Source organism: Nycticebus coucang, chromosome 2 (assembly GCF_027406575.1).
Source record: "Nycticebus coucang isolate mNycCou1 chromosome 2, mNycCou1.pri, whole genome shotgun sequence".
Taxonomy (NCBI): domain Eukaryota; kingdom Metazoa; phylum Chordata; class Mammalia; order Primates; family Lorisidae; genus Nycticebus; species Nycticebus coucang.
In genome coordinates this window covers 21,035,499-21,052,585 of record NC_069781.1, presented here as the reverse complement: position 1 = coordinate 21,052,585, position 17,087 = coordinate 21,035,499, and the positions used below count along the sequence as shown (strand labels likewise).

Below are 17,087 nucleotides of genomic sequence, written 5' to 3'. Positions count from 1 at the left end.
TGGGTCTATTTAACAACATCATAGGTAAGTACCATTGTTTTGCTCTTTAAATAAAATACTGGGAGACTAAGACACAAAGGTTTAAAGCATCGTGTCCCCATATTACAGAACATATGACAAACAGCCTCGCCCCAGAGAACTCTCTTTCATGCAGTGCTGTGGCCGGTAGTGAGCCACTCAGTCAGGGGTCGGGGCCAGGCCTTCATCAGAGCAGGTGGGAGACAGAGACTTTTCCTGCATGCTGAGTTAACTGGCTGGTTTCCCTTCCCATCCTTTGTAACTAAAAACTCAATTTGCAGCTTGAGGCTGTTTCCTCACTCCACACCTTCTCATTGATCACCCAGACTCTGAGTGAAAAATGATTTTATAAGCTGGTTGGCTTTGAAAAGCATAGAGCAGCAGCCATTGAGCATATGCTTCTGTGGATATATATTTATTCAGCTTATGTCGAGTGTAATTCTGGATGGTTTGCATATTTTATTTTTTGTCGCAGAGAGCAATTTAAAAGAAGAAGAAAAAAAATCTGTCTCTGAATGGAGACAGATGCCATGTATGTTGGACCCACAGGGTACTAGAAGAGATGAGGCTCCCCAAGTCCAATGTTCTGGGAATGCAGGTGGGGGGTAGGAAAATCACAAGTGCTGAGAATCAGGCATCCACTCTGACACCCACAGCAAGGTGCCATCCACCGAGCCTGGGGCAGAGCTCTTTATTCAAGTTTTTATTTCCAAGACCTGCCTGACAGCCTGTCTGATTCATCCTCTGGATACTATTCACTGCGTCGTCAATATTGGCTACAATATTGGCTAGACTCGGGGCTGAGGGCACACCATCCCACTTTACTCTCCCAGCAATCCCACGTGGAGATGCTGTTGTACACACAGCATCACCCAGTGCCTTCAACTAGTGCTGCTAGGCTGACTCCAGACCCGGTGTCTCAAAGCCTCTATCAGCCTCATCCGGTGGTTACTGGGGTCTCCAGACTGGAGTCTTGGTAATGATACCACTGATTCCTACCTGAGTGACAGAGAGTATGTCACTTCCCTTCGTGCACTGGATTCCCCCACTCACAGGATGAAGATGGCAATACCATTTTTTCTGGGGTGCCATTTTCTCTGAAGATTCAGAGACCTCAAATTACACTTAAAAGTTTTTGGTGACAGTTGTCCTCTTTCTCTACCCCACCACCCCCCTGTCTAAAAGGTTTTCCTCTCACCCAGGATGAACTCAAGATGTAACATTTTAAAATGAGCCTTAGCAAAAGCCAGCTGGAGGAAAAAAAATACTCTGTGTGGGTGCCAAAGATTCAAAGGAGGGAAGCAGCAGCCCAAACCAGAGTCTACACCAGAGGAAATTATTATGAAAGGAGAAAGTTCATCCTGTTGATGTGCAAAAATAAAGGATCCATGTGTGCCTCTAGTAGCAGGATCCAAAGTGTCATTTTCTGGCTCTGTAAATAGACTTTGAATTTGCAGAGCACAATTTACCTTTGTAACATTAGGACCCAGAAAAGGGTCCAACCCATAGAGAATACTTAGATGTCTTTGAATGCAGCTAAGATTTGAACAAAACTGTAGACTGCTTGATAACCAATTTTTACTTTAACCAAAAACAAAGGTCAGTTTTACCTAGCTGTGTACAATTTTACAATGTGCTATGTGCTGGGAATCCATTACTAATAATCAAAAATAAAAGAGTTGTTCTATGCATAAAACCATAAGGAAAAGATAAAGGACAGAATTAGTCTAAAAGTCACAGTTGTGGCTACTCCTAGAGGGAAGAAGGAGTTAAAATGAGAAATGGATGTGTGGTGGGTGTGGTGGGTGGAAGGCTTCTAGAATGCATTCACTACTCTGATAATCCAAAGTAAATGACTGAGGTAAAGATCTCTATGGAAGTTTATTAAGCCAACGTTTGAGCACACACCCAGGAAAAGCCCAAACCACAGAAGCATCTGTGACCTATGCTCTCCAAAGAGGGACTTGGGAACTCAGCATTTAAGGGGGCAGGGCTTTGGAATATTATGCGGCCTTAAGGAAAGAGGGAGACTTTACCTCTTTCCTGTTTACATGGATGGAGCTGGAACATATTCTTCTTAGTAAAGTGTCTCAAGAATGGAAGAAAAAGTATCCAATGTACTCAGCCCTACTATGAAACTAATTTATGGCTTTCACATGAAAGCTATAACCCAGTCATAACCTAAGAATAGGGGAAGGGGGAAAGGGAAGGGAGGGAGGGGGGAGGATGGGCAAAGGGAGGGGGATTGGTGGGATTACACCTGCGGTGCATCTTACAAGGGTATATGTGGAACTTAGTAAATGTGGAATGTAAATGTCTTAGCACAATAACTAAGAAAATGCCAGGAAGGCTATGTTAACCAGTGTGATGAAAATGTGTCAAACGGTCTATGAAACCAGTGTATGGTGCCCCATGATTGCATTAATGTACACAGCTATGATTTAATAAAAAAAAAAAAGGGGGAGAAAAGGAAGAGGAGGCAAATGGTTACATTCTCGTGAGGCTCTACTTAGTACTCCGTAAATCTACATTTTATATTGGATAGGTGACTGTTGGAAGAGAAAAGGGGAGTAGAGGAAGAATCAGTTATGCAGGTGCCTCTGGGTAGGTGGAGGAATGAATGATCTCATCTTGTCTCTGTTCTGCACCTGGGAAGATAAACTTGCAATCCACATTATCAGTATGGTTATCAAACAGACTTTTGTTTTGGGAGCTAGACTTAGGCTGCAGATCTACTTAACAATATGCACATCCTTGATTATAGGAAGCCAGCAAAGAACTTTTTTTATGAGGCTAATGCATAATGTTAGTAACAGCTCTTCATTTGGAAAAGGGCGTTGCATGGCTCAGCCTCACTTTTGCATAAGGAGTTGTGGGGGATGGTCCTGAGATTTGCATTTATCTTTTTAATTTTTATACTTAATTTGGACGACAGTTAGATAGGTATTGCCTAATTTGTAGTGAGGAAACTATAAATAATGTTATACATATTTTTCTCTACATAACATTTCATAATAAAATTGCTAAATATGTACCATGTAGTAAAACTACTAAAATAAAGTATAAAATATTAATGGAAGTTATTGAGGGTGGCATGACTGTGAGTGATATTGTTCTTTATTTTCTATTGCTAAATATTCTTTTTTTTTTTTTTTTTTTTTTTTGCAGTTTTTGGCTGGGGCTGGGTTTGAAAATGCCACTTTCGGCATATGGGGCCAGCGCCCTACTCCTTTGAGCCACAGGTGCCACCCTACTGCTAAATATTCTTGTATGGCATATAGTAATTTTATAATTAAAAATTTTATAATTAAAGATTTTAGTTGGTTATACCACGTCCACCTGAAATTTCCCCTATGGAGAACCACATCTTCTTCCCAGGATTTACTGTGCTTGAAAGAACAGCTCTCCTGAGGAAGTTGGTTCTCATGTCATCCCACAGGCTCTCATGTAAGTCTGTCTTCAATGTCTTCCCTCCATGAACCCATGTACACTTTTGACTTAGGAACTGTTGGAGTAAAGAAAGGCACTCCAGAAAGGATGATGTTTAGCTCTGAATTTGCAGGAAGGGTAAGGAGCTTATCTGAGAATGCCCAATAAGTAAAACCATGTTGACAAGCAGGACCATTCTATCTTGGAGGTCTGTGCTATACCAATACTGGGCTTTTAAAGCCATGTTTTTCTTTCAATGATGGCAAAGAAAATGTCTGAAAACTAAAGAAAGCTAGAAAAGGATGCCACGCTCCTTCACTCACCAAGTTTCTGCCAAGTAGAAACCAATGGTGGGAAGGGAGGCCATGGATCTGGGTGCAGCTCATGCCTGGCTATTCACACTGGGCTTAGCCAACAAAACGGTGAGTTTTAGGGATTATTCTTCATCGTGGACAAGATAAAAAAGCCTCAGATACATTCATCAATTTCCCAGGTCACTTAATTTGGGTGATAGGTAGATGGGTATTGACCCTGCTTCCCAGGGACAGGGTTGAGATTTAAACCGAACTCTGTATCATGGCTAAGTCTGTTCTTTCTACTGGGCCCAAATCTTGATTAACTAGCTCCTCTCCCTCAGGGAGAGGGACAGGGGAACATGTCACTCTGCTCAGAGAATATTTTCTCGGCAAGGAGAAAGGCTAGAAAGTATTTGATGTAATCTTCTCACTGTCTACTACCTCAGAATGAAGGGATTAAAAACTATCTGGGTTAGTGGGCAAAGACTTTATAAGGCAAGGATCAGGGAGAAGCTGGAGAATACAGGAGAAAATATACCTTTTATTATTTACATAATTAGTGATGATGAAGATGATGCCATTTCTCATCCACTTATCCTGAAAACACATGATAAAAGAATGATGATAATGATAAAAGGAGAATGCTATCCTGGGTGGAATTTAGAATACCTAGGTTCTATCCAAGCATAGATAGATATGCACTTTGGCCTCAGTTTGATCATTTTTATTTTTGACACCCTAAAAATATATGTACATTGTTAAGGTCAAGTTAGTGAGCCGATTGTCTTAAAAAGCAGGAAAAAAAAAAAAAAAAAAGGCAATGCTCTCAGAAAAGCAGAACGTGTAGCTCTGACATAGAAAATTGTCCAAAGGAAACACAACTCTATGCTTTATATGTTTCCATTTTTAATCTTATATGTATAAATTCTTATTTATATTTGCATATGCTTAGGAGAGAAATGCATAGGAGGATATATATATTTACTCACACAGACCAAACCATGGCATCCTTACCTCTAAAGTGGGTGAGTAATAGAGAAAAAGGACCTTGATTTTATTCCTGTACACATTTCAGTAGTGTTTGACTTTGTTTTATTTTACATTGAGAATAAGCTATTTTTAAAAAACAAACAGATAAAGCTAAAAAAAAGAATGAAAACAAGATGAAGAAAGTACCTTATCAATGCAAAAATTACATGATTGTAATTAAGATGGACATCATTATTCCAGTTTTTCATTTCAGAGCTAAGGACCTCCTGAGTCCGTCACAGATGCTCAGCACAGAGACCAAGAACTCTGCAGTCCCAGCCCTGACCTCCTGAAGCTTCAAGGAGACAGCAGCCATCGCCTCGTTTGCTCTTCCCTGCACTGCCCCCTGCATCTGGACGCTCCTCCACACGCACTGTGCACACTTCACTGGGCTCCACTCCTTGAAGTGCTGCTTTTATTTTATCATCCCCCTGCTCAGAGACTTTCTGGCCAAACTCTCCAGCCTGCCCTTGGACTGCATCCTGAAAGAAAAGCAACATCCTAAAAAATGAATAGTGCGCAAATGAAGGAGTGCTGCTGCTTCTTTTTATAAAATCCATTCCACACCTTCATCCAAATCACGCCCAGATAAGGGTGTCCACTGTCATCACTGCTGTTCAACACAGTGCTGGAAGCCCCAGCCAGTGCAATCAGGTAAGAGAAGGAAATCAAGAGTATTCAATGAGGTCAGAGGAAGGCAAACTCTCACTCTTTGCTAATGATATGATATTATACTTAGAAAATCCAAGGGACTCAACCACGAGACTCCTTAAAGTGATCAAGAAATACCGTAATGTCTCACGATATAAAATCAATGTCCACAAATCAGTAGCCTTCTATATGCCAAAACGGTCAAGTTGAGAATCAAATCAAAGACACAATACCCCTTTATAGTAGCATCAGAAAAACAAAACAAAACAAAACAAAACCTTGGCATATATACCTAACAAAGGATGTGAAGGATCTCTACAGAGAGGAATATGAAACCCTGAGAAAAGAAACAGCACAAGATGTTAACAAAAGGAAGAACATACCATGCTCATGGCTGCGAAGGATCAACATTGTTACAATGTCTGTATTATCCCAATTTACAGATTTAATGCATTTCTCATTAAAACACCAACATCATACTAATGCACTTAGAAAACTGTCCCTGCAGACTTCTGCAAATCTATTCTAAAAAAATAACTCAAAGCACAGAAGAACCCTTCTTCCCAAAGATGCTCAGAGCAAGCTTGTTCATTATAGTAGACTAAAGCTGGAAGCAATCAAAATGTTCAACAAGAAGACAGGCAAACCACGGTCATACCCCTCCACAGAATATTACGCAAACATTATAAATGCTTTTTATGAAGAATTATCCTTGGTTTATCAGGTTTCTTTTTTTCTTTTCTGAGACAAGAGTCTCACTCTCCCTTGGTAGAGTGCTATGGCGTCACAGCTCACAGCAACCTTCAACTCTTGGGCTTAAGTGATCCTCTTGCCTCAACCTCCCAAGTAGCTGGGACTACAGGTGCCCACCACAATGCCAGGCTATTTTTTGTTGCAGTTGTCATTGTTGTTTACTTGGCCTCGGCCATGTTCGAACCCACCACCTTCTGTATACGTGGCTGGCACCATAACCACTGTGCTACGGGTGCCAAGCCAGAGTATCGGGTTTCTTGGCCTAAGTTTCTGCTCTAAAACTTAGTAGCTGTGTGGCTCAGGAGCCAGTGACTTAGTTTTCCCACTTGTAAGAAAAGGAGTCATAATGAGACCCACCTTGGAAACTCTGGGACACAGCAAGCACTCAAACAACCTTACCTCTCCTCCCTGTCACCCCCACCGTCATCTTCCCTGCATGAGATATCAGATAATAACAATAGTGACCGTGCTTCCTGCCTACTCTGGGACATAGTGCTGGCTCATTATGCGAACATTACCTTAGTTAGTCCTGATAGCAGCTGCACCAAGTAAGTATTATTATCCCCATTTCACTCAACAGGAACCCAAGGCACAGAAGCCTTAAGTAACATCGTAAGACCACATGGCTAGTGAGTGACAGAGAGAGATTTGGGGTCAGTTTTCTCTGATGCCAGAAACTGTGTTCTGAAGCACTTCACCGACTTCCTGAAGGTAGGGGTGACAGTGGGAGTGCACAGGTCTTCCCATAGGGTAGCTTTCCAAAGGGGTAAAGCTGTTCGAGGCAGGTGCATGAAACCCACAATTAAAATGTCAACAGTCAGTCCAGAGATGCTCACAAAAGGGGTGGAGAATTTTCCCCTGTAGATTTGTTCTTCCACTGACCAATGCGTTAAGTGTGCCCTCCCAACCTAAGCTGTCTTTCCCTGTCTTCAGGTCGTTATGGTGTTAGAACCTCTGCCTCTGAGAACATGTTTCACGAGACCATAGGTTCAGGAAACTTCAAAGAACCTCATCTATGTACTTTCCCCTCCCCACGCTGGTCCCAAGTCCCCCCTCTAGAGCCAGGGAGCTGCTAACATGAGGATGGCCACCACCTCCCTAAAATGGTTTATTTAGTGCTTGCAGCCAACAAGCAGCAGGAGCAGGAAATCAGCTCCCATTGCCTGCCTCCAGGTCGGGGCTCCTTTCCCCACACCATTTATTTAGGAACCAAAGAATAAAACCAATCACATTGGGAGGATGGGGGTTGCTCTCATGCCTTTAGCAGATAACGACTTCCACATAAGAAAATCAGCTTACCAGAAATACCGTCAGACCCAGCAAGTCTGGGTCCCAAAGAAACAAAATGAGGGGGAAAAGACAGAGGAGGCTTCAAATGTCATGGGAAGAATAAAATATTTAATGTCATAAAAGGGTGCACAGGCTTTATGAGAATGCCACACATTATAATCGTGAACTCCTCCAGCTCCCCCATCCCCACCCTGCTGTCACCCTGCTGGCCTGGCAGGGAGGAGGGCTGCTTGGAATTCACAAATGCACAGCTGCTGGCTGAGGGGCCGCTCCCTCCCTGTCACCTCCCAAGGGGTGAGTCCTGTGTGCAGGAACTGAATTAATGGCACAGTTCCAATTTCCTTCTTACTGAATATCCCAGTTTTTCTTTTCTAATCCTCATCCTCTTTTAGCGTCCTCTGGGTCTCCTGGAGGCACAGGAGGAAGAAAGAACCCTGGACATTGGAGGAGGGTGGGGAGAAGGAAGTGCCCCCCCTTTCCTGCTCCCTAACATTGGAGAGTTCCTTTATCTCTGGGAAGCTATCCCCAGCCTCTAGAAGGTGTTCTCTGATGGGTTAAGAGAGTGAACCTTGGAGTTCAGTAAACTTTGAGTTTGAATTTCTGTTTTGCCTTTACCTGGCTGGTTGGACGCTGGTGAATTCCTCATGCTCTGAATCTGTTTCCCTGTGGATTGAATGGGATTAGTAACAGTGCTTGCCTGAGAATTCAACGCGATGAGGCACTAAAACACCTATCCCAATGCAGGGCACAGAATCAGCACTCAACTTCTATAACTTTATCTGTAATACCCAGACTGATACTCTTTATAGCATTTATTCATTTCTTTATTAACAGCATTAATAATATCAGTCCGAGCGTTATTGGTGAAGATGCTTATCAAGAATTCTTTCCCCGTGGACCTGTTTGGCCACAGAGGAGATGTTCCACCTAAAAGTCTGAAATAGTTCCCGTAATGACGCCTAGTTTCTGACTTTGCATCTTTCTAACAATTTTTTTAAAAAGAAAAATATGGCAAACATTAGTCTTCTCATTTTTAATTCTGGAAAAACCTGTCCCAGTTGTATTTGGAATCCATCACTCTCCATGTCACTCATAAACTAAGCGGGGAGAGTCAGTCTATTTATGAAGAGGAAGAACCAGTCCCTGGGGGTCAGACCCATAGAAGCCTAATCCAGCTGCACTGCCCAGGAGGGCTGGACGCCCAGGCAGATGGGCCGGGCTCTCCCCGGTCAGCAGTGCCTGGCGGTGCTCCAGAGCGATTTCTCACTCTGGCGATTCTTCCCCCACCCCCTTGAGTTTTGCCTCCTTTATTTACGCCCAACTGAGTCATTAAGCGGAAGGAGGATGAGGAGGGGAGAAATGTAGTCTCTTTCCCTTACAGAACCACATTCCAGTTTTTGCCTTCCTCTGAGCAATGTGCCATGAGGTGCCTGACCTAGAATACATGAAAATCCCTATCTTTATTCATCTTGACTTTTAAAAGGCAGAGTCTTGTTGTTGTCTCTCAGCCTCTCTGGGCCATTGGGGATGCTCTGGTCCTTCCTAATACCAGGGAGCCCATATCGCTTTTTAGGTCAAAATGGAAAAAGAAAATGATGGGACAGATTAGGCAGGGATGTGATGGGGTGATTTGTAAGGCTGGAGAATATGAGATTGGTTTGAAATTGGTCTGGAATTCAGAGGCAGGGCTGAGAGTGGGCACGAGAGACACCTCCTAAATACACCACCCCTCCCTGGGATCCAGAAAGTGGGTGAGTCCCTCCACCCCCTCCGTCCTTTCTAGGAAGGGCCTCAACAGCCCAGCACTGCCCCTGCCATCCATCTCCTCCCTCCTGTGTTGTCCACATACCTGGTTTCCTATCAGGCACTTTCATTTTTCTCATGTGGAAAGTAGAGGTAACGATGATAATGCCTAGTTCATAGTATTACTATGAGAATGAAATTGGTTAAGAATAAGCAAAGCACTTAGAATGATGCCTGGCACAGTCACTGTATAGATGGCTGCTCTTGCGTTACAGGCTCGCGTGCTTGCTTTTGTAAAATGGATATAATAGTACTCATCTGGAAGAAAAGTTATAAGCATGAACTGCAATGAACATAAGCGAGCTAGCACATAGTAGGTGCCTAATGAATGCCAGCTTTCTCCTACTGGCCTCCCCTTCTCCCACTAACCGTCTTGGGTATGGTCAAGGTCTGTCTTCTCTTCTGAACTAGCTTATATGATGTAAACCAAGACAGAACACTTTTTTTTGTGTCTCCCATCCCATGCACAGTGTTGGACATAGGAGTATTGCCAAATAAACAATTGGACTGCTAGCAAAGCTGATGCCATAAGGCCATTACTGTAGGAAGGTGCAATTGTGAAGCAGGAGTCTTAGAATTAAATCCAGATTCTATCACTACCTCCCTGCACGAATCTGAGAGATGTATGCATCTCAACCACTTTTATCTCACCACACAATGGAACCTATAGTTAAACTTCCCCAGCACACATAAATTATGTTGGTCAAAAGGAAAGAGTCAAACAAAAGAATATAGTTACTGTGCTTTGAACGGTTTGAAAATAATGTAATCAATGATCTTTCAACATTTTTGCTGCACATCTAAAATCCTCTCACAGCACACCAGTGTGCTGTGGCACACAAGTTGAAAATCACGGTTCTACAGTAAAACCCAAATATAGTCAAGTATGGGGGCAGGGAGAGGAGGAAAGGGGAAAGGGGGGACAATTGGCAGGAGGAAGGGCATGAGGCGGGAGCTCACCTCATGTGGACACTGTGAGGGTGGATAACACATCTGCGTGAGGGGCTCTTTTACAACTGCAACTTTACCCTGAAGTGAGAACAATGTCATTTAAAATTTTGTATCATCACATTAATTTGAAATTAAAAAAATAAAATTTTGAGAAGAAAAAAATATAACATTGCTGTTCTAGACCTTTGTTTTTCTGTTTGTGTAAGGGTGAGGGTTCTTTCCTGCTCTGGTATGCCTTGTCTGAGAGCCCAGGCTGTAGGGCTGTAAGCAGGTAGATTAAAGGTGGTCACACAGTCTTTGCTATTGTTCTCATTTGGGCAGATGAAGTCTAGTTCTCCTGCTTGACCAGTAGAATGTGGTGGAAATGATGTTCAGGGACTTTTGAGGGTAGGTGCTAAGATGCCTTGCAGCTTCTGCCTGGGCTCTTAGAACACTGCGTCTTGAAATGATCCTTTTGTGAGCCCAGCCTCCAAGGCAAGGGATACTCAAGCCAAATGAGAGGCAATGAGCAAACATTCTGTCTACTTGACAACCCAGCTGAGGTCCAACATAGCCAGGATCAACTCAGCTGTGCCTGCCTCAGCATCGCACAGGTCTGTGAAGGAGCCTTCTAGAAAAAGAATCCTCCATCTGTCACAGATCAGAGACAAACCCTTCTCACATTCCTGACTCATGAACTGTAAGCAAAACAGGAACACTGTCATAAGCCACTGAGTTTGGGGGTTGTTTTTCAGTAGTGGTTGTTTTTTAACAGAGAGTTGGGCCAAGGAAGGTAAACTATGAGTAGATATTTCCAAAGAGGCTGGGCAGGATGGATTTGGATGACCAGAATGTGTGGTATTGGGTTAATCCAAAGGCTTCCTTCTTGAGCTGGGAAAACCTGGATGACACAAAAGAACAGTGTGCGCGAAACGCTTCAGGAGGCAGCAGTTACTTGGGGATGCTGGTAGAACTGTCCTCCCCACGACGCCATGATTAAGTGCTTACAGATTTCTTTGTTTCTGTCCTCTATCTTGATTAAAATTTGCAGTGTTTATACAGCCGCACAGAATAAATGGACCCATAGCTTACGTTTCAAACTGTGCCTCACTGACACCATTATGTTTGGCAGATTTATAACATTTCTAATACATAACATTTTTTCTCTCCTTAAAACAGTGAAGGGGGGGCGGTGCCTGTGGCTCAAGGAGTAGGGCGCCGGTCCCATATGCCCAAGGTGGCGGGTTCAAACCCAGTCCCGGCCAAAAACCACAAAAAAAAAAAAAAAAAAAAACAAAAAAACAGTGAAGGGGGACGCAGGTTCCTTCCTTTTCTGATGCTTCCTTCACCATTATTTCCTCCATCCTTGAACAATAGGTAAGGTCTCTCAGAAAATGACTTGATTGTTCTTTAAGTATCATCTACCATATCACCCACCCTCCTCTTATGATCTTTCACCCTGTATTAGTACTGCATCATTGTTGTAACAAATTACTATACCATCGGTAGATAAAACAACAGAAATTTATTACATGACAGTTCTATAGTTCAGGGGTCCAACATGGGCCTCTTTAGGCTAAACACAAAGTGTTGGCAGGGCTGTTCCTTTCTAGAAGTTTTAAGGGTAAATCTATCTCTTGGCTTTTCCCAGCTTCTAGAGATAATTCTTAGCATGGAACCTCTTCCTCTAACTCAGTGGTTCTCAACCTGTGGGTTGCAACCCACAGAAACAGTATTAAAGGGTCATGGCATTAGGAAGGTTGAGAACCACTGGTCTAACTTCATGGCTAGCAATGATGCATCCTGCTGCCATACTCTCTTAACTCTTCCACATTTAAGGACCTTTGTGATTAGAATGAGCACACTATCATAATCCAGGATCATCTCCTTCTTTTAAGGTCGAGTAATTAGTGATCTCAATTCCATATGCAAATTAAATTCCTATTTTTGTCATGTAAGGTAACAGAATGTATTCACAGGTTCTGCAAGTTAGAATGTGGACATCCTTAGGGCACCATTATTCTGCCTACCACACCCCTTATGACCACCCCCCAAGTTAGACAGCTACGTATCTGAGAAACACATCATCCCAGGGGAGGGTTACCATAGCAGAAGCCAGAAACCTAGCAAAAGAAGTTAAATTTGTATTTTGCATTTCAGAAGCTGAGGTTTAGATAGAAGATAAAATAATAATGCCAATAATCATAATAAAAAAGTGGAAGTCTCTGTGATCTGTTAGAGAATTAGCTTCCTTCTCACCCATAAAGAAATAAAGATCATTTGAGCTGGGGCGGGGGGGGGGGGGGAGGAGGGATGCGGGAAGCCAAACAAGACAGCCTCATAAATGCTAATGGGTCTCCTTAAAAGGGACCCCATGCTCTATCCCCTCCAGGCTAGTGATATGGGTGGCTGAAAGGGCTGAGGAGCTGCAGAAAATCAGGTGGGTTTGAAATCTGTGAAGGCAAATGGGGGGCATCACTTGCTGGAGAGTGCAGGCTGGCACCAATCAAGGTGGGTGTTCTTCCCTGGCACCAAAACAGCCAACTACAGATGCCTCAGGGAGGTACAGAAGAGCTGTTGGACATTCCCCCTGCCCTGGAGGTGGGGTGGGGTGGAAAAGCTATCTGGTGCTTAGAGCCATCTGTGGTGAGATGAGGACTAGAAGGCAGCAGGTGCCAGGATGGACCAGGCACCTGTAAATCAGGCAGGACCACAGAGGTCCTTACACATTCCAGACAAAAAAGGAAAGTGCTGGGCCAGGCCTAGATGAGACAGCGGGTACCAGACTAAGAGGTGATGGCTCAGCTCCAGTTATCCTCTTGGCCCCTAGGCCTTAGGGGCACGTAAGCCCTTTTGAGCTTAAATGCTCGGTTAATAGGTGGAGGCAGGAAGCCAACATTGACTAGAATTGTTTCCACTAACAGTGGAATAGAAATGAAATGAAATTCGGTTATAGAAACATTATGGAAAATTAGATATGCTGTGCTCCTAAATTTGTGTGGCTCCAAGTATCACATCCAACACATATAAGTATCAGTAATGTGGTCTCATCAGCTCACACACAAATGACAATGTAAATCCCAAGTCATTGTCAGTTGTACTCTTTGATTTTTCAGAAAATCTATGAATTCAAGAACTGTTGCTTCTTTTAGGACGATTATGGAACGAAGGCTAATGAAGTTAACATAGGTTCCACGGCTGTGGTCATTTCAACAACCACATCAATGCTTGAGCCCAATTCACTCAGACCAGCTGCTTTTACAGGGCTTTTCACTGCAATCTCTCTTGTCCCAGGCACCGCTTTGGGAACGTAAACCCAAGTGGCCCTGATACTAGGAAGGGTACCAAAGACACAATCTTGGTCCTCCACCCTGCCACCTGGTGGCAAGACCTTGGAAAGTCACTCTGCTTCCTGAGTCTCATTTCCACATCCATGAGGGAATGAATCTATTGCCCAGGTTTGTTGTAAGGGTGAGTTATTACACATAGGTATGATTGGAGAGCTCTAAAGTGTTCTAAAGATACAAGGCATTATTATTTTTCTAGCAGATGGAATTTCTTAGAAGGGAAGTATAAGAAAAAGTTTCTCTCTGCAGGTATGATGGAGAGTCCATGGAGAAATGAAAGAGATTTTCAATCTCAGTGTAAGAGTGGGTATTGCTCTTTCTTATTCTGAAGGCACGAAGAAGAGCCTTCCTCACATCTATTGAACCCATGGGTTTAGTCTTAATGTTTCACATCCTTAATCTAGGGAGGAAGGTCTTTGACAACCTCATCAAACTGTTGAATTTTCTCTTAACCTCCATGGAATGAATGTTCTTTCTCTCTTTCCATTTTTATGTTTATGTTAATTAGGGGTAAAGAAAGACAATGCCTGCCTAGATGCACACATGCACGCGTGCACACACACACGAGCACGCACACATGCACACACACATACACACACTCATAGACAAACATACATCTCTGCATTCCGAGGTTTCATTTTATGAGACATTTGTCCTTAGGGAAAGGAGCTTGATAGTTTGGGAAAGAGCACTTATGAAAAATAAGAAAGAGACAAACAACCTAATCATTTCAGAAAAGTCAGTCTCATGTTTTGGAGACAATGTGGCTTTGGAACAGCCTTTGGAATTGTCTACTGACCAACTCTGAGATTTGGGCAAATCCTCCTCACCCAAACTGGGGGTTCACCTTTCCAATACACAAAATGAAGGGATGAGTTTCAGTACTTTGAGGCAGACAGCTACTGCTGTGTACTGACCCAGCATTGCACGCACCTGCTAATGCGTACTGACCCAGCATTGCACACCCTGCTAATGTGTACTGACCCAGCATTGCACACATCTGATGCTGCTCTGTACTGACCCAGCACCAAGCACACCTGCTAATGTGTGCTGACCCAGCATCTCCGACACTTGCTGCTGCTGCTGAGTACTGACCCAGCATCTTCAATGCCTTCTCTGTTGTCATCACCCCTACTTTTCCTTATGTCTTTGCCTATCTCAGGACCATGCATTTCAGGTGTAGCTGCCTCTGGCTCAAGAACTAGATATGACTGGTTCTGGGATGAGCTCAGTTCATTCCCCCTGACCAGAAACTTTGCAGGAATATGGGCATGGGAACCAAGTTGACCCAAATGAGATGGAGTGCTATCACTGCAATTGGAGGGACAAGGAAAGAGGTGTTCTTGTCCTGCTCGACCTATTGAGCAGAGAGGGTACAGCTGGCCAAGAATGGCACAGTGTTAAGGAAAGCAGAGTTCAGATAAAGAGGGGGTCCCCATGACATTATTTGAGCCCCTCAACCTAACTATCCCTAGACTTTCCATTTGAGCCAATATGTACTATATTTCCTCTTTTTGCCTAAAGTAGTTTGAGTTTAGTTTCTGTTACTGATAATCCTAAGAATTCTGGTCAATAAAATATCCAATTATCCATCCACCTCTGAAGGTCTGTTGATCTTTCAGTATCAAATATAGTTTTGTTGCATCATCTCATATTCTAGAAGCTTCTCCTTTGTATTGGTCTTCTGACCTTTGTTTACTTTCCAGCTGGTGTGTAGCTGCCTCTAGCATTGACTATGTATTCTATTTCTCTTGGGTCTTGTTCAGAGTACCTGGTCCGAGTAGGGATTCCCATCCCCAGAACCATCCATCCCTCTTATTCCTCTTTCTTCTTTATGTACTGAGAGGAGTCTTATTGGGGTGTTAAGCTAGATCGACAGATTCCTTGGGTTCTCCCTCAGTTTACTGGGAAAGATAAACTCAAAAGCCAGTCTGTGCTGTTAAATGTCACAGTTATGGAGCATATTGCAAGGGTACAAGTCAAATCTATCAAGTATAGAACATAAATGTCTTAATACAATAATCAAGTAAATGAGGTGAAAGCTATATTAATTAGTTTGATGTAAGCACTCCAAATTGTATAAAAAACCCACATTGTACCCCACATATGCATAAATGTATTCATGATCTATGTGTATATGACTTAATAAAAAAGAAACTCAAATGTCACAGGTGATTTAGTTAACATGGGTATGGAAAGTAGCAGTGATGTCTAAAGGAGCACCACCACCTATCTGGGAGGAGATGACTGCGTAGGGAGGAGGGAAAAGGCTTCACAAAGGAGATGAACCTGGAAAGGTGTTCACACACTTTCCACATGGACTTGGGAGCAATTCACCTCTGGCAGAAAGAATGATATGAGCAAAAGTTTTGAGGCAATACAGGAAAGTATGTTCTAGGAACTATGTCTGAGTAGCTCCATTTGGCTGAATGTAGAATGAAGTAAAGTGACTTGAGAGACAGGAAATGGGTCAAAATTGAATGCCAGGCTACACATGCATACACAAACACAATTCCATTCTCGTACTAAAAGTTCATGCTCCTGGGAACTAATCTCATCGATAGAGTCAAAATTTCTAGGAGGGGAGCCCTGGAACATGCATTTTGAACAGGCCCAAGAACAAGCCATCAATTTGGGGGCTCTGTGCTGTACAGCAACACAGATTTGCTTCTCCCTGTCTCTATGCCTTTGCCTTTTTCTTAATGTTAGTTGGCCCAACCTTTGAAGCCATTTCCAACACCAGTTTCCCAAGCAAGCCTTCTACAAACCTTAGGTCTCACATGAAACTTCCTCCTCTGAACCATACCAATACACTTACTCTCCATCCTAATTACAGGTTATTGACATGAGCCCACTGCATTCACAGAGAAAAGGGATATCCTATCTTACTGTCAAATGGACTGAAAGACTCTGGAAGCCAGGTGCTGTCAGGGACCTACTGAAGTACTTAAGTTATAATACCTTGTTTCATTCATCCAATAATTCCAAGAGAGGGTTTAATTTTCCCACTTCACAGATGAGGAAACCAAGGTTTCCTGGTGTGCTGAAGGCCATCGAGGTAGGGGCTATGGGTAGTGTGATCCTCCTTGACCAGCTTCCCTCAGAGGGAGGGCCTCTAGTACATGGCCTTAGCACGTGGGCCAGTGCCATGTTCCTGGGTCAGCGGGCACTCACCACACATCCTGAGGAGTCCACTTGGCGGTCGGACACACACTTGAAGTTACGCGTGCAGCCACCATTGTTCCGAGAGCAATCACGAACTGGCCCAAAGGAGGATAGCAGGTCATTGATGGTTTCAAAATATGTGGACAGCATCGCTTCTTCCCTTGGAGAGAAAGAAGATGGTTAAACCCAGAGACATCTGCATCGTTAGATTAAAAAAAAATTAATGTGAATTCCTTACATTTGAAACTCTCACTTATTTTAGTGGTAATCAAGAACATAATGCAACCTAAAAAAAAAAAAAAAAAACAGCAACAAACAATAGCAAATATCCCATCAAAGGGCATTCTACTAATGTCTTGTGATAAAGAGAAACAAA

At 43.1% G+C, this 17,087-nt stretch overlaps 1 protein-coding gene across 4 annotated transcripts in view; it reads right to left on the bottom strand.

Moving 5' to 3' along the window:
- Positions 1–17,087, bottom strand: part of ASTN2 (astrotactin 2) — a 990,319-nt gene that overhangs the window by 424,038 nt on the left and 549,194 nt on the right. For all 4 annotated transcript variants that reach the window (XM_053566512.1, XM_053566522.1, XM_053566529.1 and 1 more), the window contains one exon: positions 16,721–16,871. In XM_053566512.1, the coding sequence (XP_053422487.1) occupies positions 16,721–16,871 (151 nt within the window). The remainder of the gene's footprint in view (positions 1–16,720; positions 16,872–17,087) is intronic.